The sequence below is a fragment of the Corylus avellana genome, chromosome ca2 (genome assembly GCF_901000735.1).
Source record: "Corylus avellana chromosome ca2, CavTom2PMs-1.0".
Classification (NCBI taxonomy): Eukaryota; Viridiplantae; Streptophyta; class Magnoliopsida; order Fagales; family Betulaceae; genus Corylus; species Corylus avellana.
This window is the reverse complement of record NC_081542.1, coordinates 5227074-5239636: the sequence shown is the minus strand read 5'-3', so window position 1 is coordinate 5239636 and position 12563 is coordinate 5227074. Positions and strand designations below refer to the sequence as shown.

Here is a 12563-nt window from a genome sequence, read left to right as displayed (position 1 = left end):
ATATATATACTGCAGTAGAAAATTTATTGGATCCCTGTTTGCCCACCCTCAATCACAGACAAGAGGCAACACTCAACTAGCACCGAGACGTCTGGTGTGTTTTTACTTCTGCCATAGTTACAATTTTTCAAGCTTGTAGGTTTAGGTTAGATGAAAAGAGGGAAGAAGACGATGACAAGATGACATTTACCAAACGCACCGTTTACATTACTTTTCTAGTTTTATTTGTTTGTCTCTGTGGACTATGCTGGCAGTAAGTTTAAGTACCTTCTTTCTTTTAACCTGTTGATGGGCTTAGGAAAAAAAAAACAATGTGTAGTGGGCCAACTTTAAAAACAAAAGTCTATATAGTTTTTTTAAAAAAACGTTAGTCCAATTTTCTTTTTTTTTTCTTCCTCCAAATCAATCCAAAGTCCAAACCACTCCCTGTATCACGCCAGTGTTTTTTATTATTTTTTAATATATATATTTTTTAATTATAATATTAAAATATATTATTTTAATATTAAAAAATATTAAAAAACACAGGCGTGATGCTCTCTCTATCATAACTCAACAGCACAACACAGCATAGTTAAAAAATAAAAAAAATAAATAAATGAGAAAAAAAAAGAGCCTCCATAGATAAAAAGCATTTAATGAGCTTTTTATATTTAGATTTTCTTTTAAAATCTAACAAAACACATGAAAATACTCATTTAACAAACTCATTTATCTACTTTATATTTAATTCTTGTCATAGGTGCTCTCTACATTCTAAGAGTTAAAAAGTTAAAGGTAAATAATTTTTAGGCTTATTTTTTACCCTTCTCTCTCTTGATTGGTTTAAAACTAATAAAATAATAATATTTAATTAAGGTAGAGAAAGATACAGAGAATTTGATGTTTGACTCATTTTAAAAGTGGCTCCTCAAAGACGTCAAATTTAAAACAAGAGATAAAAAGGCATTTACACTAAAAATTAAAATTACTAATTGCAATTTAGAATTCTACGAAATTTTAAAGTCGTTCTTTTAGTCTGTCATTTATTATTATTTTTTTTTATAGCCTTTAACAGTTCAGATCAATTGCTTTTTGAAAATTTCCTTTTCCTAAATTTTTTTAGGTATATAATCAAACTTTAATATTGATTAAGTTTTTATATTTATATTGCTAAATTGGATTAATTATTTATGAATATATATAGTTTTTGTTACATATTTTAATTGTATGAAATATGTAATTGTAGTTACTTAAGAATATGAAGAATAACAATGATTTCATTGACCTCCAATCAAATTCTAAATGAGCTCGTATTGAAATAGATTTGGCAAATCTATTAGTAAACCCTTTCTTTAAAAAAATTCTGATTAATATAGACTAAAATTCAAGAGCTTGACAGCATATATATATATAATAATTAAGTTTTGCTGAATTCTTTATTTATTTCATTAGTTATACTTTTTCAAATATTTTTAATTAACTTTTTTTTTTTTTTAATTTCATTCATAAAATAAAAACAAAAAAAACAAAAATTTGACCCCCCTCATTCATTCATTAGTGTTTTTTTTTTTTTTTGGCTTAAATAGCTATGTCATTCTAGTATTAATATGTAAACCTATAGCTTCACACATTCCCATTCCTTTCCTAAATATATTTTGTTTGAGAAACTACATTTACTCAACTATTATTTTATTTACAATGGCTCCCGCTTCAATTTTTTCAATGTCCACCCACTCTATCATTGGGTAACAAAAATACTTTAGATAAAAAATTCTAAGAAAAAAAAAAAAAAAAAGAGTTGTTCCTTAAAATTGAGTTGGATGAATTTTTTTCAACCTAGTTTATAGAAATGACATGTGTCCCTTTTTTTTATTAACATGTGAAAAACACATGCTTTTTGAATAAAATTTATTTCAATTTTGTCCCTGCTATTAAAAAAACACGTGTTTTTCACATGTTCAACAAGGGACACATGTCACTTTTATAGAGGAAAACTCGTTTTTTTTTTTTTTTTCTTCCTGAATTTTTGCTTTTTCTGTTTATTGGTTTTTTTCTCTCTAAATTTTAGCCTTCTTATTTTTTTATATAGAAATACCTACTATCCTATTAACATTTCAACCCCGCAAACTAAGGATAACATTTAAAAATTGAAATATTGAGAGAACATTGCAAATATATATAATAGATAATTAGAGGGGTAAATAATAATTTCTCTATAACTAATATCCACAAAAGAAGAGATTTTGTTCTACTTAAACTCTGAACTGAGAGTGTCCCACTTCTGAATAAATTCTATCTACGAAGATTTATATAGATGATCTTCTCAATCATTCTGTTTCTCAACTGAAAAACAAATCTTTCCCTTCTTCCTTCTTCTCTCATCTCTGTATCTCCACATTCCCAGCTATGGATTATCGTTCTTTTGAGTTCAATTTGACATGTTTGGAAGGCATGAAAGTGAATTGCTTGTTCAAAATGCATTTATATGCTGAGTTCTCCATCGTGGGAAATTCGAGTTCAAAGCAACAAACTCTGGTTGGAAAATATTTTTGTGACAATCCGATGCGGGTTCACTTGGAAGAATCAAAGCTCCGCCAAAACCAGTTGGTTATCAGGATTCAACTCCGACACAGACGAGTCCTGAGAGGGGATAAAACCATTGCAGAAGTTCATATTCCCGTTAAAAAGCTTTTTGACAATTGCGATGATTACATAAGCGATCAGTATGGCGTCCATCAGATCTTGACGCCGTCGATTAAGCCTAAAGGGTATTTGTATTTTTCGTATAAGTTTGGCGAGAAGTTTGCACTGATGCAGGGACGTCAAGAAGGACACGACAAGGTGTAGGACTCTTTATTATGAGTCTACATTTATCTTATTTGATATTTTAATCTTTTAGTTTATCTTATTTTCTCTAGTTTAGTATCTTTCTAATTACGAAAAATAGTTTTTTTTTTTTTTTTTTTTTCAAAATTCCCTTAAAATTATAGAGAAAAAAAAAAAGTGGGGGCAGAGCAACCCTCACTTTTTGGTGGCCGAACCACCATTTTTGGGTGGCCAAACAGTCCCATAATTTTATTTTGGAATAATTTTAAGGGCATTTTGAGAAGAAAAACATCAAATAAGAGACGTGCATGTAACTAGATTTTCATCAATTTTGAGGCCAAAAACTAACATGTAATGGAGTGGGGTGTGATTTTTTGAATTTTGGTAGTGTAAGTGCAAGAGTGTTGTTTGTTTGGGGACTTATGAATTTTATCCTAATAATTATGATCTTTTAATTATTATTTTTTTGTTACCTTTGTTTTATATTTTGCTCCGAATGCTCCTTGAATTCTTGTCAATATTCGATTTTGGTTGAGAATTAATGTTCTTTCTATGGCATTAGAACTTTTCTTTTTCTTTTTCACTTGGTTAAATTTGTTAGTGAGCATAGCATATCTATGTGTATAGACCATAAAAGCTCTCCAAAATTCAAGCTATGCTGCAAAATTTTCCAAAACCTGTTGACTGGAGGTCAGTCTTTCCAAGTGAGAATGTCTTAAATTGATTATTGCCCTAAAAGTCCAAGTGAGAATGTCAATCTTTCCAATATATTTTGCTTTTCTTTATTGGAAAGCTACTCTAATATCTCAGGTGTTAGGATTATTGCCCTAAAAGTCCATGTTGAACTTGACATTATTTAAACAATTATTTTATGTAGAAAACAACAATATTTTATTTGAGCAATCATAATTCATGATATTAATTAATATCCACAAAGTGCACTTAGTCTGACTTAAGCATAGAAAATCTAAATCTCAAATTATGTACCGCTTGTAAAATTGAAAAGAATAACTTGTCTCGGTCATTGAAGCAAGATCCTCTAAATTTCACATGAAATGGAGAGAGGTCATTTCATAGTCAAGATTATATTTTACAGATTTAACGGTATATGTTACCACATAACAAATATGTTGCAACATCATTCAGATACGTGGCAATGTACATTATTATATGTAACAAAATAAGCCGATGACTCCATAAGCTTGTTCAGTAACCCCAGGAGGCCCAAATCAAACAGCCATTCACCAACAATAGACCAGACTCAAGGCGGATGATTCATTAAGGTCCAGTAGTAAAGAATAATTATTTTTGGGGGGTTCAACATAAAAAACATATAATTTAAGGGGTTTTATAAAAAAATGAGTTTACAAAAACCCATTTTCAAAGCCTTCTAGTCATCTAAAAATAAATAAATTAATTAATTAAATTAAGAAAAAAAAAAAAGAAAAAAAAAAAGAGCCTTCTATTCTACTTGGAGTTCCACCCAAAAAGGGTCAACCGAAGTACAAGATCACAAAAGCAATCATGCAGCCAAAAGAGCTTACAAAAGCAATTGGTGCTAAGTGCCAACATGGCTGGGGGAGAATAAGAGAAAGAACTTGTAAAAAGTATACTTCACTGTAATATGAAAAATGTTTTTACACTATTGTCTTTCACGAACTGCTAGATTGACATTGAATGGATCACATAAGAATGGCTGAAAAACTCACCAGCTGCTGTACATTTGTTTTCTTCGCAATCACAAAGAATACAAAAAAATATGACCAAGAAAATATATCTCTTCACACACCTATATTGGAGTCCTCTGGAATTACAGTTAACGTGGCTAAACTATCCTTGTCTCTTTTCACAAGTACCTTCAAGGGTACTCCAACTCTGTCCCTCACTATTTCAACAATCTGCGACAAATTCCCCAATCATATAGAACATCAGAGACACAATCTTAGAGATCTATCAAGTTATATTTTCTTTTCATATCCTTTACTTCACATTTTCCAAACGTATTTTTTGACAATTAAACTCATTCAAATCTATATATGGCTTGATCACTATAATGTGGATTAATCACTAAAAAGATTATGCATAAATATCTAAAAGTTAAGGATTATGGCGCCATTAATCATGGACTGTTAAAATTCTAGCCATAAGACGTTTTAGAGTCTGCATTGCAAACTGCATAGTTTAAAACTATTGAAATCCACTGAGAAGATGGTGAAAATGACAATGAAGATGTGATGATGATGAAGAGGTGTCAAATACCTCCTTGCTGCATTCAACAGGCTTCCCATCAACTTCAATCACAATATCACCTGAACGGAATCCAGCCCGATCAGCAGGAGATCCAGGAATAACCTAGTCAAAAAATGGGAAAACCATTATAAATGACCAATATGCATTTCTTTTTTTCTTAACAATGTAATATCATCAAACCCAAGCATGCAAATTATATTTCACAGCAAAATAATTCACACATATTCTTTCCAGTCAGTGCACAAATCAAATGTCATCCTGGAGGCGGGAGATAATGGAATGCCCAAATAGATATAAGAGCAACTCACATGTCAAGGCACACTATTACAGATTTAATTATATCAAATGGAAAACACAAAAAACATCCGACAGGTTTAATGGGAAACCGCTAGCCTGCATTTGACTGACAAGAAGTAAATTCCCACAAATGTATCTGATCATGCAAACAAAGACCAGCCACTGCAAAATGAAGCTGCAGTTCCTTTTGGGCCTCTACTCTTTTGATTAGAGTACTGATTCATAAGAGGGAAGAGCATACTGCCTTCACCAGTAAGGCCCTGATAATATATCACAAGTTTTGGTAAAAAAGAAGCAAAATCAATTAAGAATATTTGATCGTGCAAAGTGGAGACCAGTCAATCCACATTCTACGAGACAAACCCAATTCATGTTCATGTTGCAGTCATATAAGACATGATTGACATTAGAAAATTTTAAAAAATACAAAATAAAAAAATAATTAAAAAAAAAAAAAGGAAAGAAGGAAGGCAGCTATTTATAAGACATGTTCAATTGTCGATTGTCCTTTCTCAGTCAAATGAAATGAACTAGAGAGAATTGTAATCCCTACATGTAGCCAACAGAAATCAGTTGGGATAAGAATCTGAAAAGTCTGCAAATTACTAATGAAATTTATAAGACATGCAGCACGGGAAAAGAAAAAATTATTATGATCCTGACAAGAGTTCTCTTCTCTTAATGACTTGCTGCCAAGTTGCTCACGCAAAAAAAAAATGGAAAAAGAAAAAGAAAAAGAAAAAAGACACACTGCCAAGTTCAGTATAGTACATGCATTAAGAATGAGGCAAGAAATAATTAGAATACATACCAGAGATACAAGAATGCCCTTATTGACATTTGGGAACATGGAAAATCTTTTTTTAAGCCGAGCAGTTATCATCTCGTTAAGATCAAACATTTTCAATCCAAGCCAAGGTCGAACAACCCTTCTACATAAGATAACAATCTATTATACTCTAGATAAAGATGATGCTTTCAAACAAATCTTAACATTCTTTGGGCTCTTACAGGATGCCCAAATAAAGTCCTTCTCACACCAAGGAAGGGGGTTTATCCCTACCAGTACATAACTTGCAGGCCCAATGTTCTAATGAAACAATGCAGAGAGAGAGAGAGAGAGAGAGAGAGAGAGAGAGAGAGAGATTGCCATGTATAGATATCTCATCCATACCTCTTGCAACAGAAAATTAAGCACAAATTAACCTCCTATTGGTAGGGGCAACACCAGGGTTGTATGTTATTTATCATTCCATTGGGAGCTACAGGAATTTACTGAGTATTTAAATGCAAAACTTAATTCAAAAATTGTTTTTCCAAGGAGTAGGAATCCCAACCTTGCCCACCCAACACCTCACACTTATAGGGGGTGGAGGTAAGGCCATCAGCACAACTTAATCCAAACATATTAAAGCTGCAATATCTTAACACCAAATGGACAGTGAGGATTCGACATAAATGTGGACATTATTTCATCAAACAAACTTCAACATATTTCATCAACCAAACTTTGACACACACACACACTCACACACGCACGTCTATGACTTTTTCAGATTAAGTTATTATAGTCATCTGATATAGATCAAGGCTCAAATTGGATAATAATAGAAACATTCCAGATGAACACTATACAAACTAAATTTCAAACGAAGCATGTGATCCAATGGTTAAAATTAGTAATCACATGCAAAAAAGATAAGAACATACCCACTTTTGAAGTGCTCAATAATTTTACAGACTGAATCAATTGGTACAGAAAAACCCAATCCATCAGCAGCACGCACTTTCATTATATTAACACCAATTACTTCTCCATCAACATTGACAAGGGGGCCTCCGGAATTTCCCTACACCAGAAAAAATAGAAGAAAACAGTATCAAGTCTATATCCTAGAGAAGACTGAAACTATAAACGCACATGACAACCATTTCCACTATCGACTCAACTTTAAACCCTCTAAGACACAAACTTATGTGCATCAAACTAAGGATACTAGAAAAACTTGAAATAGTATGACTTAAGTGATTCCCTGGTCCAAACATGAATGCCACATACACACAAAGAGAGAAAGTTACCGCATTTATTGCACAATCTGTTTGTAAATACTCTCTCCGCATTCCACGAAGGCCCAAGTCACTGCTTTTACGGTCAACGCAACTACATCCAGAGTGAAAATGATATGACGGAAGGTAATGAAATAACTAGTCTTCATTAATATAAAGCCCCAAGATGATGAGCTCTATCATATACTACCACAATTGAGTAAATAATATATGTGGCAACCGAGTGCTGACTATACATACTACTACATTTTGTCGAAGAAATTTTGACAGCTAGATTTTCTTTTTAAATCACATAATCCACACACACACACACATATATATAGGTATAAGTACACATATTGCATAAGAGAATGAAACTTTTTATTGCTAGAATCTATTTTGAATACCTTACAATACCAGCTGTGATGGTATTCTGAAGGGAATGTGGACAACCCATGGCAATAACCCAGTCCCCGGGACGAAGCTTACTTGAAGAGCCAAGTTTTGCTATTGGAAGTAGTGTTTTGGAATGAATCTTTACAATTGCAATATCAGAATGTATATCAGCATTCACCACTGTACCCTCGAATGTCCGACCATCTTGCAAAGTCACATCAACCTGCAACAATTTTCCATAGTTCAAGATTAAATATGAATGATAAGAACTACTAAAACATAAGCATAAAACCATTTACCGATGCCTTAAAGTGTCTTTTGAAAGAGGGAAAAAAAAAAAAAGGGTAAAGAAACAAATGAATGAGAACCGCATATATAGGTCCCTTAGAGCCATAACAATGATTGAAAAGAGGCTGCAGATGATTCCTTAGAATACGCTAATCACTACCACAGAAAAATAATTCATTTTCCAACAGGTTTACAGGCGATAAATCCAAAACAAATTGATATATCAACTTCACCATCTTGTTTCCTTGCAAAGATTTATCTAGAAGATAACTTAGCCCCACCGGTGATAGCACCTAGGCCGAGGCCTATAATTCCTTTATTGTTGTGTAACACATTCAACAATATATGCCATGTGGTATAACACACTCATTACACATGAAAGTTCTATAACATTTTAAAATGTTCTCTATATTAAAAAAAATAAAAATAAAAATAATAATAATAATAATAATCAAGATATGCAATCTCCACACATCCACATTTCCATCAGATTTCAACTCTAATATTTGTATGACTGAATGCTGCATTGAAACTATTAGAGAAAATCATTGTTATAATTAAATATTGAGGGAGATAACACATACAAAACCTCAAAACCACTGACCTTCCCTTTGTATGAACCCCTCATGTCTTGAAAACCAACCACAACATGAGCACATGTTAAAATTGTACCATCCTCATCAATTATAGTTCCTGACCCTATACTACTCTTTCCAGCAGTAATCCCATAGGAACCTACCAAATCACAAAGGTCAAACAAATTTCAGGTTCTATTTCTAAATAAAATAAATTACAGAACATATAAAATAACCCGAAATATATACCCTGAGAAACCGATAGGTTGACAACAGCAGGACCGACCCTAGCAGCCGCATTTGCAATAGTATCTCTGCCCAAGCAGTTAGGACATGATTTGGGGTCATCTCCAACTGCCGGAGAGGCTTCATTCTTTTTGTCCGATGATGGAACCAAACCAACTCTAGAAGAAAATAATGGAAGCACTCCTACAATTTTTTCAAGCTCAAAATGATCCCAAAAACACATGTATATGTATGTATGTATGCATGTATATTTAAAGGAAACAATCTATTGCCAAAAAAAGGGCTACCAATAAAAAAAGAATTGGATAAAGAACGAACCAAATTGCCAGTGACTCGATGAAGGAAACCAAGGGCGAGGAAATGTGTCTTGTGTTATTTTCCATTCCCGCAGAGGCACAGGAACCTTCGATGCTAATGTTGCTCCTAACATTCAGCATGACAAAGTATGAGATTCTTATAAAGAACTTGTTGGAATTGAGTACTGTTTGGTTGCTAGGAAAATATAAGAAAAATGATTAAATTAAAAAGGAGAGTCTCAGATTAATCATTGTTTGGCACGCAAGAAATGATCTTTCTTCCCACCTAGACTCTTGATTCAAATTTTTGTGTCTCACTGTCACTGCCTTGGTTTTCTGAAAATACTATAAAACGCAATTCCCATTCTTTGATATTCAGAAAACCAAACATAGCAAGACTCAAAATTTCTGCACAAAATTCAATGCTTACTGGAATTTGTGTCGCTGTTAGCATACAAGAGACCCGACCCGACAGTAGCAATTGCTACAATCCGGAGGAAAGAGCTTCTCTTGAAAACTGAAAGCTTTCTCTGCCACAAAATTGTTTCTAAAAACACTAGATCAAAACGAAACAAAAAATAATGAAAAAAATAATAATTTGAATTTCTGAATTTCCGCTTCGTAACTGAAAATGGGAACAAAATTAAAGAGAAGATGGGAGGTACCAGGAAATGGCTCATGAGGACGACGACGTTGAGGTTTCTAAACTTCGTTGAGTGTAGAAGACTATACGAGCCTGGCGGTGTAGTTTTTCTTCTTGGAGAAGTATACGTATTGTATTTTCCTTGAACTATCAGCTGATTGTAAATGTCTCCGGGGAGACTACCAATGTTATAAGATTTAGCGTAAGTGGCAAAGGCTTTGGAATATTACTTGACTTATGTGGAGGGGTGTAAGGTTGAAGAGACGGTTACGGTTAGTGATCAGTGGCTAAAACTGTTAATTATAACCATCTATGCGGTTAGTAATACTAACAGACAGTTAGCAGTTAGTAACACTTAAAAAAAAAAAAAAAAAATTTATTTTTTAATTTTAAAAAATAAATAAAACCAAAACGTTATGGTTATCGTTTCTAGATTTGTATACATTTTTATATATATTTAAGAGATATGATAGGGGCTCAACTAAGCTTCATTTAACACCCAAATTTTGTGAGCATGTGTTTTGATTTTTGTCTTTTTTTGAAATTTCAATTTTTAAACTGACACAATTCTTATGTGACTTTATGCCACGTAAGTAAAAGTTGAGTTTTAAATTGGGCTTAGTTGAACATCTATCATATCTCTATATTTAAAATTTTAAACATAAAAACAACATCATTTCATGTATTTATATATATAGGCGGTTAGAGCATATCCAGCAGTAAGAAGTATTTTATCTAGTCAAAAAGCACAATTCTCTATTTTAGCTACTCATTTTTTAATGACAACTCTAACATATTCTTTATTTTATTAAATATTATTTTTTAATCTTTTTTTTTTTTTTATTTGCTACCGCTTTTGGATCATCTTGTAAATTGCAATATAATTGATTCACGCATATACCTGTGTGTTATTTTTATTTTTCCATTTTTAGTTTGTCAATTATATGCATGCTATTCAATTTTTGTTGTGAGTTTTTAGTAATTCAAAAGACTTGAATTTGTATCATAAATTCATGAACAGAGAAGAGAGAAGAGAGATAAACGTTGAGGGAGGGAGAGAAGAGAAAAGAGAGAGAAATGTTGAGGGAGAGAGAAAATAATGTGGAAATAATATTATATTCAGCAATCTAGTGTGCTACAGTGAATAGCAATATGAAGCTATTCACTGTAGCAGTTAAGGTATAATAGCTAATATGAAGCTATTCTGTTTGAGCAAAAAAAGGACAAAAATAGCTAAATATAGCTAATATCTCCCTTTTAGCTAGACTGCTGGAGATACTCTTAGAGGTTAACGCTTAGCGAACGGTTATTAACTGCCTGCCTTTTCACCCTTAGAGGAGAGTCAGGTGACACTTTACTAGGGTCTAAAGTTTACCCGACATAGATAGATACTCGAAGTGTCTTTGTTGGGGAGGAATTCTTTGTTATAAAAAAAAATAAAAATAAAAATGTGTCCATGTTGTCTCCTAAATTATTAAAAAAAAAAAAAATTGTCAATATCCTCCAAAGACAATAAAAAAATAAAAAACCAACCCAAGCGTTTTTTTGCTGCCCCTTCTTTTTCTTTTGGTTTTTATTTTATTTTTAGTTTGTCTTTTTATAAAAAATTTAATGGGATATTTTTTATCTTATTGAACAATTTTTATAATTATTTTTATCATTTTGTTAGCCTTGAGAGAGTATGGACAATTTTTAATAATTTGACGTAGTTGCTAGTTTAGGAGAGACATTATCAATTGAGTGACCGTCTGAGAAGTACACTTACCATGTCCTCATATACGCCTCACTATTATGCTATTGGACCTCCCTACTCCTTGTCACTCTCCTCTAACCACCTAAGAATTCAAAGAGCAAACTCACAATAAATAAAATACTATAGTTCGGTTGGTAGGTCATTATATTGAGGTGTTGAGATGGATGTGTCAAATGAGATATGTGTTGTAGATGTCGAACACTTAATTTTAACAATAAAGTGATAGATGTGCATATTTTAAACTCGGGCAAAACTTAAAAATCTTATTATTAAAATTGAAAATCTAATCGGTTGAGGGTCACATCTTATAAAGCGAAAGTCATTAGTTTAAATCTATCTCCCATTTTTTTTCCCTTGTGCAGATATGTTAAAAAAAATAACTAGATCCAAATCAAATAAAGGCATATTTGCAAAACATAACTTTTTTTTTTTAAAAAAAAAAAATTTTATAGATGAGATAGTAGACAGTACAGACAGCACAAAAAATTCAAAAAAAAAACAAAAAAAAAGTACATAGCAGGTTAAAATAAAATTAAAAGGCCAAAAAAATGCTACCACGGGGATCTTTATTATTGATTCACCGTCAGGGAGAAATTTAAACATCTCCAGCAACACCTTTTATTTTATTTTACTTATCAAAAAAAACACCTTTTATTTTATTTTAACTACTCAAAATATCACTTTTTTTCATTTTAACTATTAGTTTTTCAAAGCACACTCTAACAGAACATCTATTTTAACTATCTTCTCTAATTAAATATTATTTTTCAATTTTATTTTATTAGATTTTTTGAATCTGACTTAGGTGCGGTAGTGCAAAACTACTGCACCATGCAGTAGCCCAAAACGACCCCAAACTGGGTCGTTTTGGGCAATAAAAGACTATTTTTTTTAAGAAAAAGAAAATATTAAAAAACTAAAAATATTTTTTTTTTAAAAAAAAAATAGAAGAGAAAGAAAAAAAA

The 12563-nt window shown here is 32.0% G+C and overlaps 2 protein-coding genes across 2 annotated transcripts; one reads left to right on the top strand and one right to left on the bottom strand.

Annotated features, from left to right (window-relative positions):
- The first annotated feature begins 2388 nt into the window (after nucleotides 1–2388).
- LOC132168607 (protein SRC2-like) lies at nucleotides 2389–2829 on the top strand. Its single transcript, XM_059579601.1, has one exon. The coding sequence runs from the start codon at nucleotides 2389–2391 to the stop codon at nucleotides 2827–2829; it is 441 nt and encodes a 146-aa protein (XP_059435584.1).
- Nucleotides 2830–4406: 1577 nt separating this feature from the next.
- Nucleotides 4407–10008, bottom strand: LOC132171606 (putative protease Do-like 14). The gene is made up of 11 exons (XM_059582973.1): nucleotides 9868–10008; nucleotides 9633–9732; nucleotides 9225–9329; nucleotides 8910–9089; nucleotides 8690–8820; nucleotides 7809–8020; nucleotides 7435–7516; nucleotides 7066–7205; nucleotides 6167–6287; nucleotides 5068–5160; nucleotides 4407–4706 (listed from the first exon to the last, which is right to left on the bottom strand). Exons 1-11 carry the CDS (start codon nucleotides 9880–9882, stop codon nucleotides 4590–4592), a joined length of 1296 nt encoding a protein of 431 aa, XP_059438956.1. The 5' UTR covers nucleotides 9883–10008; the 3' UTR covers nucleotides 4407–4589.
- Between the last annotated feature and the right edge of the window lie 2555 nt (nucleotides 10009–12563).